At 45.9% G+C, this 16,381-nt stretch overlaps 1 protein-coding gene across 1 annotated transcript in view; it reads right to left on the bottom strand.

Annotated features, from left to right (window-relative positions):
• ARID3B (AT-rich interaction domain 3B) overlaps positions 1 to 16,381 on the bottom strand; it is a 51,416-nt gene that overhangs the window by 11,686 nt on the left and 23,349 nt on the right. Inside the window, exons 3-4 of the mRNA XM_045848681.1 lie at positions 8,910 to 8,981; positions 8,632 to 8,704 (exon numbers count right to left, since the gene is read on the bottom strand). Coding sequence (XP_045704637.1) covers positions 8,632 to 8,704; positions 8,910 to 8,981 — 145 coding nt within the window. The remainder of the gene's footprint in view (positions 1 to 8,631; positions 8,705 to 8,909; positions 8,982 to 16,381) is intronic.

Raw genomic sequence — 16,381 nt, 5'->3', positions numbered from 1 at the left:
GGCCCGGGCCCAGGCCCAGGGTGTGGCTAGCCCTGCTAAGGACTCTCGCAGCTTTTTCCTGGCTTTGAAAAAGATCATTAATCATTTCCAAAGCCCGTCAATAACACTGGGAGGCCATACAGGGAGCCCGGAAGAGTTAAGACCCAGGTTAAGCGGGGAAGATACACAGGCAGACAGGCGGGTAGGCTTTTGTCAGTCCCTCTACATATTAATTCTTTCCCTGCTCTAGTCCTGCTCCCTGGGAACAAGCAGAGAAATGAATGTTCATTCCCCAATTCGTTTTAGTAGAAAACACCTGCCTCCATGAACTGACAGCAGTGTCTGGCACGCTGCAGTGCAGCGTGAAGCTGACCATTCCGCAACACTGCGCAGAGGCCGGGGTGCACAAATGCCCTAGAAATGGACTGATGGACACCTAACCCTCCATTCTGATTTCCCACCAAGTGGGTCTGACATACAGTATAGTGCACGCATCTTGCGTATACAGCTCGAGTGTACTTCTGTGTACACGCGTGCGACCATTCCTCAGATGAAACACAGACCAGTCCCAGTCCCCCAGGAGACATTCCCAACTAGTAGCCACTGTTCCTGCAGCCCACCCAGAAGGTAACTACATCCTGACATGTACTGCACAGCTGATTTTCTATAACCTTAAATAATGGAATCATGTAGTATATATTCTTGCATCTGGCTTCTTTTGCTCAACAGTCGGTCTGTGAGAGTCATCTCTGCCATGCGGCATCCCACCAGCAATATGACACGCGCCCTTTATGTATCCATTCCACTAGTGATGTATGTTTGAGGCCTTTCCAGTATTTGGCCAGAATGAATATTCTTGCATGTGTCTTTCGGTGATGTAAGCACTCGTTTCTGTCAGGGGTACACTTAGGTGCAGAACTGCTGAGTGATAGGGAGAGCGTATGTTTAGCTTTAGTGAATACCACAAAACAGATTCCAAAGTTATGCCACTTATATTCCCACCCACAATACTAGGAAGTTCTGGAAGTACCACAACCCGGGAGGCTAATTTGAAACTTACTACCTTTATTGATACCGTAGCTTACATTAATTGCCTTAGGGGAAGTTCAGCAGTATGTGTAATGCTGTATTCTACTACAGGAGATAATAAAATTTTACTTATGAGTGTGCTGTCTCCTTCTTTAAAAACTATGTCCAGAGAACTTGGCCAAGGAGTTAGGAGGACTGCCAGGTCTCCTCTCCTTTGTCTGTTGCTGATCAACAGACTTGGCTGGTGCCCCAGGAGACAGAGTGGAAGGCTGGCAGGGGAGAGGCGCAACCCCTGGGCTTGTGGCCCGGGCAGCATATAGCTGTCTGAGCTTCCACTGCCATCTACGCCACTAGCCTCTCATGACCCAGCAGACTTTCCCACAGTGTAAGTGGGCCAATCTTTCAAATTTTCCCTATACCAACCCTTGGACAAATTACCAAACATTACCTCACCTTGGAACAAAGGAGGCAAAACTATCAACCCAATTTTACCAAGTGCTAGAAGTACCAATAAAAGATTTTGAAGGGGAAGAAGCTGAATTTAATTTAAAAAATGGGCCATTCAAATCAGTCATGCTTTTCAAATATCAGGATCCCTTTCCACTATCATGAATAGCTGGGTAGTTACAGGATATTACCTGACCATTAAATGTAGAAAAAAGAAGCCAGTGTATCAACAGTAGTTGGATCACCCAGAGAGAGAAAAAGATCAGGCCTCAGACAAAGGGCTAAACCTTAAACAAAGATTTGCATTTTGGACTTCCATTCGGGGATGAAGTTAGAAAATGAAGCCGCAAAGCCTATTTCATCTGACAGAGACAATATATTTTATTTTATTAGGAAGAGTGTCCACAGCACAGACCATTCACAGCAAGATACACAGAATACCTGAGAAACTGCCTCCATCAAAAGGCAAAGCAATGTATGTCATGAACATTTCCCTGCCCGAGGTGGATAGATAAGTACACAACAGAAAGAAAACCCTCAAATTCCATTTTGAGGCAAACCAAGCCCTTTTGCCACAGTAAATTCTTTGTATATACAAGCAAAAAACAGAGCCTACCATTCATTTGGAAAAGCCAAGGTCAGTTTGCAGCCTTGGACGGAATTGGTGGAGGAAGGAGGGCAGCTCTCCAGGTGAGGTCTGTACAAAACTTTTCCTCATGACCAAGCGGTTCCTCAGCCTGTTGTGCCCAGCTGGGGCACAGGCTGGAGAGGATGGCCTTGCGTGTGGGTGCTCCAGGTGTGTGCACAATCCTGCTGTCTCCTGTGCCCCTCACCTCAGTGCCTTCCTGCCTTGACAGATGGCAGCCTTTGTGCCCTGTGAATCTGCCCTTCCCTGAGAGAAATGCCTTGCACAAAGAACTTGACTCTGTGTTAATCAGCTAGATGCTATCAGACCCCACCAGACAGCGGCCTACGGAGACAGACCAGCATTCTCAGTAGGGCTTCAGAAGGCCGCAGAAAGAAGGCTTATCCATTGCCCCCACAGGGAGTGACAGTGCTGCTCCTGCTAGGGACCAAGTTTCACAAAAGCAGCTCAGAGAGGGAAAGAGCACTGGGCTGGCAGTTAGGAAACCAAGTGCTAAAAATCTGTGCTGTGGCCTCAAGTAAGTCACTTAACCTGCAGGCTGATTTGTCACGGCTAACTGATAACCTTTGCTCTCTCTACCCTGAGAGCTGAAGCTGTGGAGAGCAGCAGGTCAGATAGCAGGTTGAAAGGGTTCTGTAAAGTGCATGGGATGATTGTAATGAAAACAACAGTAGAACTATTGTCCTCCTCCTCTTCCGGTGACCACAGGATGAGACCACACTTCTGTTTCATTGCCTAGGGTACCAGAGAACAGACTTTTCTTCCTTACTGAGGAAGGAAAAATTGAATTGTTTATAAGAGTTTCCTTATCAAACTTCCAAATTAGGCCCTCCCGCTCAGATTTCCTCCTGGAAAATCCACCAGAGAATGCCATCTCAGAAACCACCCACAGCGAGTTCAATCAGCCACAAAGTTTTATCTGCAACTGACTTTATTTTTGGCAAAGAAACGTGTACCGGGGGGACCCGAAAAAAACCTGTACTTATTTATAAAAAATTGTGTATTTATTCTTACATGTTTAAACTTCAGTTACCTTCAAAGTACACTCCACTTGGTACAATAAACGTACCGAGACTTGTTTCCCACTGCTCAAAACAGGTGTGTTTTTTTTGTTTTGTTTTGTTTTTTTTTTAAGAGAGAGGGAAAGAGAGGGAGAGAAACATTGTCAATGTGTGGTCGCCTCTTACGTGGCCCTCACTGGGGACCTGGCCCGCAACCCAGGCATGTGCCCTGACTGGGAATTGAATCAGCGACCCTTTGGTTTGCAGCCTGTGCTCAATCCACTGAACCACACAAGTCAGAGCTCAAAACAGGTTTTGAACTCATTGATCTTGATGCTTTTTGTGCTTCTGCTATTTTTTTTGTTTGACTTCTTCCATATCAGCAAAGCATTTCCCTTTGAAAACTTCTGTCATCCAATGTAACAAAAATGGTGACTAGGGAGGGTGGAGCATAGGGTCATGCTATTTTTGGTCAAAAACTGATGAACATTCAGCACAGTGTGGACAGGTGTGCTCATAAATCACCCATCATGAAATGGGCAAAAGTGTTGAAAGAATCTTCCAAAAAATTCACTGATGCCAAACGAAGCCTCTCACAACAACATCAGCTGGTGCACTGATACAGATGAGTTCCTAGAACATTCACCTAGTGGGGGAAGCCTGTACTACAAGGGGCCCGCCCTCCAGAAGATAATTCCAATTTTGGGGGGGGTCCCCTCTCATATTTTACACGCGCATATGCATGCAGCAAAAGGTGAGCAAAATAGAGTACCTGGAGTCTAAACAATCATTCTAGAGAAACATTTGGGGGAACAGAATCACGGCAAATTGTTTAATTCAACTGCGCTTCACTCAGCAAAAGAGGAAACAGTCAGCAAGAAAAGGGGAGAAGCATTTGGTCTTGGGGATCCTTGGTCTAATTTTTACACAATTTTTTAATCCTCACTCAAGGACATGCTTATCGACTTCAGAGGGAGGGAAAGGGAGGGGTAGGGAGGGGGAGAGAGAGGGAGAGGACATGAAAGTGAGAGAAAAGCACTGCCCAGTCACTTCTTGCACATGCCCAGACGGGGCATTAAACCCACAACCTTTCACTTTGCGGGATGATGCTCTAACTAACTGAGCCACACCAGCCAGGGCTATACAGCTATTTTGATAGAAAATTGCTTTCTAAAGCTTTTTTTCTTTTTTTAGTCATCAAGGTTGCTCTTCTCTGTTAGTAGCTCAACAGATACAATCAAAAACATGTAATACAGCCCTGGCTGGCGTAGCTCAGTGGATTGAGCACAGGCTGCAAACCAAAGTGTTGCAGGTTCGATTCCCAGTCAGGGCACATGCCTGGGCTGCAGGCCACGGCCCCCAGCAACCACACATTGATGTTTCTCTCTCTCTCTCTCACCTTTCCCTCTCTAAAAATAAATAAATAAAATATTAAAAAAAAAAAAAACATGTAATACAGAACACAGAGCTTGAAAGAAACTTCCAGATTAATTCTCACTAAATGCTCTCATTTTATAGATCAACAAACTGTGACCCCTCAGAAAGGGAAGGATTTGCTCAGGATCGCGGAGAAGGGTGGCATGTTACCCCGGCTTTACACTTATCAGTGTGAAGCTCTTTCCCCTGCCGCACGTCTCACGGTCCTTTCCTGAGGCAGGTGGAAGACAGTGAGCCCAACTGGGTGCTGCCTAGGCCTTCTCTGAGGCCCCTTCTAAGGCAGGTTGCTCTGACGGTGGGGAAAGGGTCACCAGGGTGCAAGTCACACTGGTCTGGCCTAGACACCCAGGTGCTGCAAGCTGACAGGCCCATCTGTTACAGTCATTGACCCAAATGCTAACAAGCAAAGAGCCAGCACAAAGCAGTAGCTGTAGCAGGCTCCTCCTGCTGAAGAGCAGGCTCATCACCTACAGTCTCTGGGAAAGCCTGCTGGGTTCTGCCTCCCTGGGAGCCCTGTCCACTTCCTCTGAGGTGTGGCTGGCTGTGTCAAAGCTGCCAGCCTCACTCACAGCCCAGGTGGGTGTTACCAGGACTTTCAAGCTCAGGCTGTTTCCAGTAGCTCCTGTGAAATCCACCACTTACTCCTCATATTAGCTATGGAGGATGACGTGCTGCCTGTTGCTGACCAGCTGCCGAGGCCTCTAAGACTTTTCCTTGGACCCAGCTAACAAGATCTGGCTTCTGAGTACCTCAGACATTCCAATTTGGGAATGGCAAGTAAACCACAAATGTCTAGGGCCCTTGGTTTCACCATTCTGTGAAGAGCAAATATAGCAAGCTTCATACCGAAAGTGCATTTTGCTCCTAGTCCTCTTGAACTGCCCACTTGAATTCAGCTGTATCGAGACCCTCCTGCTGAAGATCATCAGACACGAGTTTGCCAGGGAGATCACTGAATTTAAGGAAACAACCTCCACACTGTCCTCCTGCCTCAGTCTCCCTTCTCCAGCCCAGCTTCACACTGCTCGCCACATCAAGTGTCCTGAAGTCCCAGCTTTGGTGACACCCCCAGCACTTTAATTTCAGTAACTACAGTGTCCACAGAGAGGAATGCTAACTTTTTGGCCAAACGTGGTCTTCAGTCTGGTGACAACTGACTCACCCAGGACTCAGAAAAGGGTTCTTCTAGCTGTCTGGGCTATGCATGCCCCTGCATTTCTGCCTCCCATCTGCATGGCTCCCTTCACTCCCATGACCCCAGTACACTGGGGCTCAGCTCCTCTCCGAGGCCTGCCTTACACTCCAGCCCAGGGGGCCCAGCACCCTTGCCTTTGGCATTCAGCCACAGAAGGGGCTCTTGCAGTATGACCTGAGACACACCTCATTGCCCTTAGATACTGCTACCTGAGTGGAAATAAGATGGTTTCCATAAAGAGTTTCTCTGCTGAGGAAATTTTAGATCTTTACCCTCTTTTCCACCATCTATGGCAGTGGCTCTCAGCAGGGGCAACTTTGACCCCAGGGAAATTTATAGGATCTGGAGATATTTTTTGTTACCACAACTGGAGGAGGGTATACCCACAACAAAGAATTAGCCAGTCCCTGAAGTCATATGCTAAGGCTGAGAAACCATTAAGTATTAGAGTAATGAACAAGTAGCAAAACCAACTCAGCCAGTTCCCTTTATTGGTGGTGCCAGCAAATACTGAAACACATCAGTGCTGAAGACAGGAAGAAGGATTCCTCAGGACCTGAACTGACACAATCAAAGGGAATCACTTACTCCTGCTTTGGGTTCACCCAGAAATATACCAGATGGCAGTCTGGCAGCCCTCCCGCTGCAGAATACCAGGAGACTTGGTACTCATTGCTTTCTAATGCTGACCTCCAGTTATGGGCCGAGCACCAATCTGTCTGGTCCTGAGTTAGCAGTGGGACACAAAGAAGTGACAAAGTGGCTATCCTCAAGGAGCTCCTAATCTAGCAGGGACATACTGTACTAAAGAAACAATTACAGATCTTCATTCTTGGCCAGGCTGATATAACATCCACTTTCCTTTAAAAATCCTTTTGAGAAAGGAAAAAAGCAATCCAGTGAAAAATAAAACAGTAGCAGCTCCAGCGCTGACTAAATCTACATTGCTACAGCAGCCCTCTGAGATGACAGCAGTTCCTGGTCTGCACCAGCTGGGCTGGTGGAGCTGCTGAATAATTAAATGGTAATAGGAGGGGAGGCCGAAGCATTGAGTGGATTTCTCCTTCTCGGTGCAACCAAGGCATATTTCACTGCTGCTAGTCACGTTATCCTTTGGGATTATAGTCTTGTTTTTCACCAACACAGGCAGCTCTAGACTACAGCTCAAGAAGTAAACTAATGGGGGCTGCTTCGACTGCTTTGACATGCTTGAAGATGGGGTGGGACGCGGAACCTCAAAAACATGTGACTGCCTTTTGTGAGCAAAAAAATGACAGAGTAAGTAATGGGCATGTAATAGGCACGCTACTACAAAGGCAGTTTGGCTTTGGAAGGTAAAGGAAGAGGAAAGAGGGGGAGAGACAGAGGATGAGAGGGGAGGGAGAGGAGTTCACAGAGTCTTTAGCAGCTGGGGCTGCCATCAGAGCCCGGCCGTGGCTACGGGGAGCCCCACAACGCCAAATCTCAGGGAAGGGGCTGATACAGAAGCCAAGGGGTGTCTGGGGTTGGCCAACAAGTTCTTGTAGTTTTTCCCATAAAATAAAAGACACATGCTTCATTTTCACCACTAACTTTATGAATTTGGATTATTTTGAGTATGTCAGCCATCTCCCGCATGGTAGGACAGTGATTGTTCTCTATCGCTGTCAACTTCAGCTGGTCGACCCAACGGTGGAGCACTGTCCAGTGAGAAATCTCCAGCACAGAACTTCGCAAACCACGTTTGACACCTTTGATCAGTCACACACCTTCTCTATACACTGTACAATTCTTTTCTTTCTTTTTTCTTTTCTGCATTTCAGTTGTGTTTTTACCTTTCTTGAAATAAAGCTTAATATGCCAAAAACGTTGTGTATTTTTCTTCCATCTTCAATATTAAAATGGCTACACAAAAATTCACCAATTTTGGTAATTAAAAAAAAATGCAGGCTGATATGTCAATTGTCATTATATAGCCTACCAAAATTGTTTCAAATGAAGTTAAAGACAACTAAGCGCTATTAGAGCCATCATATAGAAAGCAACCAAAAGAAATTTTTGGCTAACCCAATATATATCCTGGGGAAGAGGCTGATGGGAACAAAGCTCTCCTAAGGCTTTGTCCTGAGGGTGACAAAGGTGGAGCCTCACAGATTGTAGAGGACCTTCTCCTGGGAGCCCAGGGCTCTGGCCATGCTTACTGAGGGCTGGCCCTCCTGGTGAACCCATTGCTATGAAAGGCTGTAAAGCCAGGAGGTTGAGTCACTGGGCTCAAGATTGTTACAACCCAGTCCCATCTCACAAAGTGAGATGGTTGGGGGCGAGTGAGGGAGCTTAAAAGGAGAGGAAGAGAGAAGTAGGAAGGTACATTATAAAGCAAATACCCATACACCTACAGTTAAACTGCAGAAATGTCCCCACCAAGCCAGTGAATGCAAAAATCAAAGAGCCAACGGATATGAAAAAAAGATTTATCACAGGTTATTTCTGAACCTCCCAACAAATACTGAAGGGCCCCCTTTCAATGGCCTTTCTCAGTCTCTCTAAGGCTAGACACGGCAACAGGAAGCCCCACATTCCGGCCTGAGTGATATCCAGGGAAGCTATAAGGCTAAGAAAAAAAATGAGCTTATTAAATTTGAAATGACTCCCGAGACCAGTGAATCAGAAGAAGAATGACAAAAAAAAGCAAGACCAAATCTGAATAATCGGTCCATTCATTTTCTGCCAAGGCCCTCTCTGTCCTCTTCATTCTGGTTCAATTGTTCGTCTAAATTCATAATCATTCAGCAGTAATGCCTCTCGTCTTCCTGGGCTAAGACTCTGGCACTCTGTGTGGGGGGAGTTAAGCCCAAGTGTGAAGCGCACACAGTAGGCACTCAATAAACAGTCAGAGAATTGAAATAACACACACTCACCCCTCTTCTGCATAAAGATGAAGAGGTCATCCAGGAACTCTTTCCTTTCCGGATCACCATCCAGTTCATACAGCTGTAATCCCAATGCCCCCAGGGGGGAAAAACACAATGAAAAAATCCATCTTATGCAGGAAGTCTTACACCAGAGATACACAACCATCTGAATGACTGACTACAAACGTGCCTCAAAGGCCACTTCTGTCCTATTCCTTGGGGATCAGATACAACAACCCACTCAGAACCACCCCTTTTGTTATCACAAAGGAAACATTACAGACCTTGGCAAAGTCTCGTGAGATCTCTCTTCCTCGGCCTCCATCTGCATCATCACTCCAAACCAAGCCACCATTCTAAAGGGGAACAAAGTAGAGAGTTCAGGAAGGAGTGAGAGAGTGTTAGAGAACAAGGCACTCAGGGGGGATGAAGAGCATTAGTGATATGCTGCTATTCTGGGTTATACTATAAAAATGCTCAGGTCACTATCTTTGCTGCTCTCATAGGGACAGCTTCTTTTTTCTTTTTTGTTTTTTTTTTTCTTTCAATTTTGGTTCCAAAATGAGAGGGAGTCAGGTGGAAGAACCATCTCCGTTTGCTGGAGGGCGGGTGTTACCTTTGCCTGAGAGTCTAGTCAGAGGAGGACACAAAGGCCCAATTTTCCGAGAGCCCGCTTGCCTTTCACGGACCTCCAGGAAGCCACCACTCTGAGATGTGCCGCTTGTCAGCAAGTTCTGTATGGTTTATGTTTGTGTATTTTACGCTATGTTTGCATATCATATGGTGTGTTGTGAAGATAGCTAGCTTGCCTTTTCATGCAACACTCTAGGTGGGGCTGAAGGATCAAAGGAAGATGCAGGACACAGATCCCGAAGTTGCAGCCTCTCAGCCTAGCCACACCACTAGAAGCCCCAAGTTGAGCACTCAGAACTCCCTAATGATATAAGGATCCCTAGTGCCTGAGATTATTCCCAAGGTAGAGAGACTCTGTGCTACTAGACTGAAGTTCATTTTCATCAGAGAAATAGTGATTTGATTGATTAAGTTAAACCACCACCATTCAACTGAATGGAGGAGGCAGTAAATGTAAGTATGCCTTTGTTTATGTTCTTAGAATCTGCCTCCTAGCCTGATTCAGTTGGGTAGCTCTTATTCCTCCAATCAGGCATCATTTTCCACGGGGCTCCTCTTCACTTCCGGCTGGGCTAAGTACACCAGAAGCAATCTCTGTACATATTGAGCTTAGAATTTAATATATTATTTTGGAATTATCTGTATTGTAAGGTCCCTGACAGCAAAAGTATATTATCCATCTCTGCCTCCAGCACACAGCGTACTGTCTGGCAGTTATTAGGCCCCAGTGAATGCTTGATGAGCTACAATCATTGTTAAAAGGAATTAACTGGCTATTTGAGCCAATTGAACACGTCTTCAAAATACATACAAACACATGTACCATACAGGAGAGTGAAAACCACCCTCTGCTAGTGGGGTGTATAAAACATCACACGAAAAGTCTGCTGTTTGCCCCTGACCCAGTGGATGGGACTGGACACAGTGAGCCCGTCACCTCCATCTCTTCTCCAGGACCACAGGCTCACGCACTCACACACATACGCACACACACAGGCACCTGCCACCCAGCTGGCTGGGGTGTGTAGAGGTTGAGGAGGGGCATTTTGGAATGCAGAGCAAAAGTTTCTTGGGAAGACGTTCCTTGGACTATATAAGGATCTTGCTGTGAGACCAGGCCAATAAAATGGAAGCCCGGTCTAACTCTCCTTTCTCCCTCCTCTGCCTGTAATGAAGCTTGCCTGAAAGCAGGAGGTTGAATCGGTTATACCTGGAGGTCACCCTTTGCTTCCCTCACTCCAAGTGGACTTAAAGGTGTAACCCCACTTTCTGACGGCAGCAGTCTAGCACACTGGGAGGTAAGCATAACCAAGAAGTGGCATCCTGTCAGCTGAAATGGAACAGGCTACATCAGACTGTTTCCCTCCTGACCGAGTAAAAGATGTATGTGAGGAAGTGCTCAGTAAGTGCTGTCTACGCGCTCAACATCTCCCCAGGCAGACACTGTAGATATCTGCCTACAGCACCTTCAGGGGAGCCAATAACCCAGTAGGTGAAACACTTTTAACAAAAAATAAAAAAGCCAAACTCACCCCCACGTTGTAATTACAGTCAACAGAAATCTGGTGTCATCTGGTGGCAACTAGGACAACGAATATCAAGATGAATTATGCCTGTCAGGTCAGCAAAACCAGACAGTCAGAGGCCCCCTATCAAAGGATGCAGTAGGCTTCCCTAATGCCCAGTGATTTAGTTTGAGCCAGTAATTCCTGCTGGGAAGTCAATTATCCTGGGAGCTCGTATCGGCTGAAAGACATTTATTTAATGGGGGATCACTGATGCTTCTGTTATGTCAGCTGTTTACTGTGGCCACTGAATTCCCAACTCTCTACCTGACGATCTGAAGCTGGTTCCTCACAGGATTCTCTATCACCAGGAAAGATGAAAACACCGGTTTCTGATCATTATAGTACCTCCCAGCACTCTGAATGCTCACTCAGAACTATTTAACTTCAGGTGGAGAGCACAGAATCTACAACCTAGAATCTCAGACAGGGTTTCCCACAGCAGGAGAGGGGTGTAAAAGCTGACAGGCCAGCACAACCACTGCGTGCCTATGTGTGATGATAAACACCCAAGTGTGACAGCTCTCGGCTCCAGAACACAGAAGGCACCTACAAGGGTGCCTTATAGGATAAGGGCAGGAGGTCGGCATGACCCCTTTACTTGATCCAGCTTAAAAATCTTCTTAGTGACGGGATTTCAGTCTGAAATGCCCCTACCTCAATGCCCCGAGAAGACAAGGAGACCTGCCGGGAGGAAAGGGACAGAAACAGGACACTAAATTCTTTGAGCAACTCTACTGTTTGACCCACTTCACACATAGGAAGGTCAGTTACTATTTAAAGAAACACAGGGAAAACAGTGGCCAAGGAGAGAGGTGTTCCCTGTTGATCAGTTCCAATGAAGGGACAGTCCATTACTTAATTTAAAATATTCAGCTGGGGCTTACGGTGGAATGTCCACGCTCTTCGCATTACTCTCTGCATTGGGGCAGTTCAACTTCAACCCTGCTTCACAGGGTATTCTGGCTGAGGTAAGAGTAATTCCTGAACCCTGCCCACCTGGAATGCTGTCTCCTCCATAAAGCCTCCACCTCTGCCCACCAGGCAGAGTTAACACCTTTCTCCTCTGGGCTGTGGCACTTGGGTTTCCCTTACTTGTGCCCCTGCCCTGTCCCCCTTCTGTAAACATCCTGTCAGGGGAGTCCCAGCCCCCAGCATAGAGAAAGCATTGACACATCTGCTGAAAGACAGAGATGGGCTCTCCTATGGGGGCTCCAACCCCACAGTTCTGCTCTCTCTCCTCCTTTCACTGGGAGGATTACAGACTTCAGTAGTTTTTCCCTTGGTTCTTAACTCTGACCAACTGCTGCAAAAGAAAGCTTCACTTATACTATCCAAGTGGGTGGGCAGCAGGTTTCCTGGCCTATCCACAGGGTATGGGTGTAACTGTTGGAAACTTATCAGCCTAGAAATGATTTTTTTCTTGGATGCTAATCATGCTGAGAACTTACAGTGAAGGAAAGCAGAGAACAGGAGGTGAGTATGAGAAAAAAAGCCCCAAAAGCCAGCTCAACAGTTTAGGGATCAAGAGGAGTCCCCAAGAAAAGACTTTCAGTTTAAGAGTCACTGCATGCAAGTCTAACGGCCAGGGGAACAGCCTGTGGCAGCCTATGGACAGCGGGCAGTGTTCCATAGCCCAGAATGTGCGTGGGAGGCAACAGCAGCCACAATGGTCGCTTACTGTCATTTACAATTGTCTAGGCCTCTCCTACTTGAGAAAGCTCTTACCAGCTTTGATCTCACTAGGAGCTCAGTGGAAAATGATAGTTTGTCCCCAAATACCCAAGTCAAGCTTTGGCAACTATATCCATATTCAACTCATTTTCCCCAACAAGCCACAAAGCATTTTGCCTTTAAATCCCTCAAAAGTGGTAGTGACAGAAGGTTGGGGGAAGGAGAAAAGGGAGCAAAAGGGAACAGGAAACGTGTTTATACATCTTCTGTGTAGCAAGGACTGGGGCCAGAAACTTAACAAAGTATTTTCTTACTTAATTCTACAATGTAGAGGTGGGTGGATATCTATCTATCAATCAAAATTTATTGAGAAAGTCACAGAGATAGAAAAAGTACGTTGTAGAAGAAACTGACTCAAGAAACAAGTACAACAAAAGAAGGGCCCTTGAAGTTTGGAGGGAGGGAGAGGGGAGAGGGGAGAGGGGAGAGAGAGAGAGAGAGAGAGAGAGAGAGAAATGGTTAACCTGTAAGGGGGCCAGAAGAATATGGCACCTAGCACTGTGACATGCACATAAAAGGCCTTCAAAAATAATGAATCAAGAGATTAAACTGACTGTTACCAAACTTAAAATTAGTGCTTCCTCAACACCTCAACCCTGGAAGATGAAAACACAGAAGAATGGATCCACCATCTTGGGAAATCTAAAAGGCTGTCTTGTGGGAGAGGAAGCAGGCGGGTATTTTTGTTTTTTCTCTAAGCCCCAGAAGGCAGAACTAGAGTTAACGGGCAGAAGCTATCAGGAAGATTTCAAGTCAAATAAGAACTTTTGTAACAACCAGAACTGCCCAGTAATGGAGGGGGCCTTCTTTGGAGGTGGGCAGCTTCCTGCCCCTAGATGACCACTGCCGGGGATGTCACCACGAGGAGTCCAACATGAACTAGGGCTGGACAAGAGGGCCTCTAGGGGCTTTTTCTACCCTGAGATGTGAAGATCCTGTAACAAATTCATTTAACACTGTTTTCCTGAGAAACCATCCCAGATAGAGCATTGCACAAGCTGCTGAGGAGGGAAAAAAAAAAAGTCATTATCACATAGTTGGAAAAACAAGCAGAACACACAGAGCATTACACAGAGCAAGGTAAGGAGGACCAAAACACAAAGTGCCCAGGAGGTGGGGGGAGGGGGCAGGATCAGAGGTGGGGACAGAGCTGGCCTAGAAGAAAGGGTTGAGGGGGTTGGGATTTACAGTTTAAATGAGCATGGAGTGGAGGATAAACAAGGTCTGTTTTGGCAGGGAGGATGCAAGTCTGAATAGTTAAGGGGAAAACAGGCTGTGAGATGCCTCAAATACCAGGAGGAAATTTAAACTCTGAACTGTGAACAGTTGGGAGGCTGTGGATATTTTCTGAACAGCGAAACAAATGCTATATCAGCATTTCAGATGATTTTAACGGCCCATTTTTGCTGGAAAAATATAATATGCACGTACAAATGTATATAGACACCTAATGGATTGAGATCATGAGGAAATTTCACTTTTCATTATATTCATTCGTGTACAACATTTGACACTCTAGGGTACACTAGATGCTGTGAAAGGGTCTGAGGGAAAAAGAACACAGACAACAGCCTCTGACCTTGTGAAGCTGGAGGTTTAATGGAGAGAGACCATTAAAACATAATTGTTTATATTTTTCTAGAGTTACTTTCGAATCATCTGTCCAGACCCATCACTTGCTCTCCCCTCTTACAATGAAAATTTGGATTGCACTGAAATTATTGAATAATTTTAGCAAACTGACATCTTCACAATATTTAGTCTTTCAAGTAACAGAGCATATGACTCTTGATTTAAAAAAATATTTTAGTGCCCCTCAGTAATAATTTACAATGTCAATATATTAGTTTTGTAAACAATATTGAAGGTTTCAGAGGGAAAGCCAGCACTGGGGCTGGCTGGCTGTCAGCAGCCCACACTGAGAATCTGGGTGGGCAGTTGGGGGTGGGGGCAGAACCAGGGAGAAATGACTCTTAAGGTGCAGCCAAGTCAGAGAATCAGACAGATCTGGACTGAGGGCATGAGAGAAGAAGGATGAATCTGAATCCTATCACGATAAAGGTATGTTCTGATGGAAATGGAGAGGCACTGAGCAGGGAGGGGATCAAGCAAGAAGGAAATCTTTGGGCACTGATGAAAGTAGACCACTGCCTCTGGACGGGCGGGAGTGTGGCGGGTGAGTGACAAGAGCAATCCCACAGCCTTGGAGAAAGCCAGGTTCTGCCAGATGGCAACAGCAGGAGCCAAAGGCTTACTGCCAACCTTCCATGAGGAGAAATTTAACCAGGGTCTCCTGACCCAAGAAGGCAGCCCTGGGCCTTTTTACTGGGATTTAGGGGGAAAATGCCTACCAGACCACACCTCTAAGATCTTCCAAGCCAGCACTGCATTCCTTAGAGCTGTACCTCCCCCGAGACAGCAGCGCCAGACTTTAAAAGCAATTAAGTATCGAGGCTATTTTAGGATTATTCCTTGGCCACCTGGAACATCTTATTAAAGCACAGTTCGGCTGTCCAAAGCAATTTTAGTTCCCATTCCTCACTCCTCCTCAGGGCAAGAGTTAACCCTTTCCTCAGGTTTAAAGTGCACAGGCTAAGCAACCAACTCTCCACTTGAGTTCCCCATATTCTGAAACCCTGAAGAAAATCTCCAGTCACTCGAACGCCACCACACACTGACAACTTTTATAGTGTTCTCTGAAAACACAGAATAGCAATGTTTCTCATTTCTTTCTATGCTCTATAATCTAATAAATTCTGAACCCCAGGATCAAGGATCTTGGCAAGTTCCTAAGACCTGAACCTTAAGGTTGTGTTTAGCAAAATCTCTAGACTAAAAGGGGCGGATTCCAAGCTAATGGATACCCATGAATTACTTTGAAATACCAAATGTAACTAAAGTATTTGGGCTAAATGTTCTGTTGCTGTTGCTGTTGTTGTTATTTAAATAAGCAATGCACAAACTACCTTCCCTCTGGCTAGACCCATGACTCTTCCACACCTGGGACTGTTTCACCGCTGGCTGGGTTAATGATGCTGTTTTATTAAAGTCTAATTCTCAGATCTTGACAGGAAGAAGGAAAAACAGCTTTGCTCTAAAGGGATAACAGGCAAGATTATAAGACAATCCTAAATGGAGAGGGGACTCCCAGGAAGTAAAACAGATACTGTTATAAGCAACACTGTTGGACTACAAAAACTTCCTGATAAGATCAGGATTACTGCTCTTAGCTAAATGGCTCAGGCCTTGGAGGCACCAGAGTTATAATTATCAGATGTACACCTTCCGCTGTCAGGTAACTTTAGCATGAACCAGAAAGTGCCTCCCCACCTCTTACTAGCAACAAAGATCAACTCAAACTCGGTGGCTTAGAAAAAGAGCTAAGGGGCCTTTTCTGATTAAGCAATAGAAAGGAGAATAGGTTAGGGAGGGCGCATTGCTACCTACCTTCCCATCTAGGCACACAATCACTCCAGGCAATAATCAAGAACACTGCCCAGAAATAGGGTGTTCCTATAAAAGGAGGAAGAAAAACTAAAATGCAATGTTGGTGATGAGAGCCAACTCTATGCCAAACAGTGAATGAACTAGCCCTGTCAAGTCAAAGTCTGAGAGTGAGAGCCACAAAGGAAAGTCCCAGCTCCCTTTCTGTGCAGAATTTGAGTTGATGGCACTGCTCATTCCACCCCGTGAGCTACCAACCACTTGAACTTCACAATGGTCACTGACATATATTCACACCACAGGGCTCAGTAAGTCAGAGCTAGAGAGCCCATGGAGACACAATGTATCTCACAAGAGGGGAAACTAAGACCTGAAGAGGT

Source organism: Phyllostomus hastatus, unplaced genomic scaffold (genome assembly GCF_019186645.2).
Source record: "Phyllostomus hastatus isolate PE091 unplaced genomic scaffold, TTU_PhHast_1.1 phas_contig_62, whole genome shotgun sequence".
In the NCBI taxonomy this organism is placed as follows: domain Eukaryota; kingdom Metazoa; phylum Chordata; class Mammalia; order Chiroptera; family Phyllostomidae; genus Phyllostomus; species Phyllostomus hastatus.
Note: the sequence above shows the minus strand (reverse complement) of the source record. Positions and strands in the feature narration are given on the sequence as shown.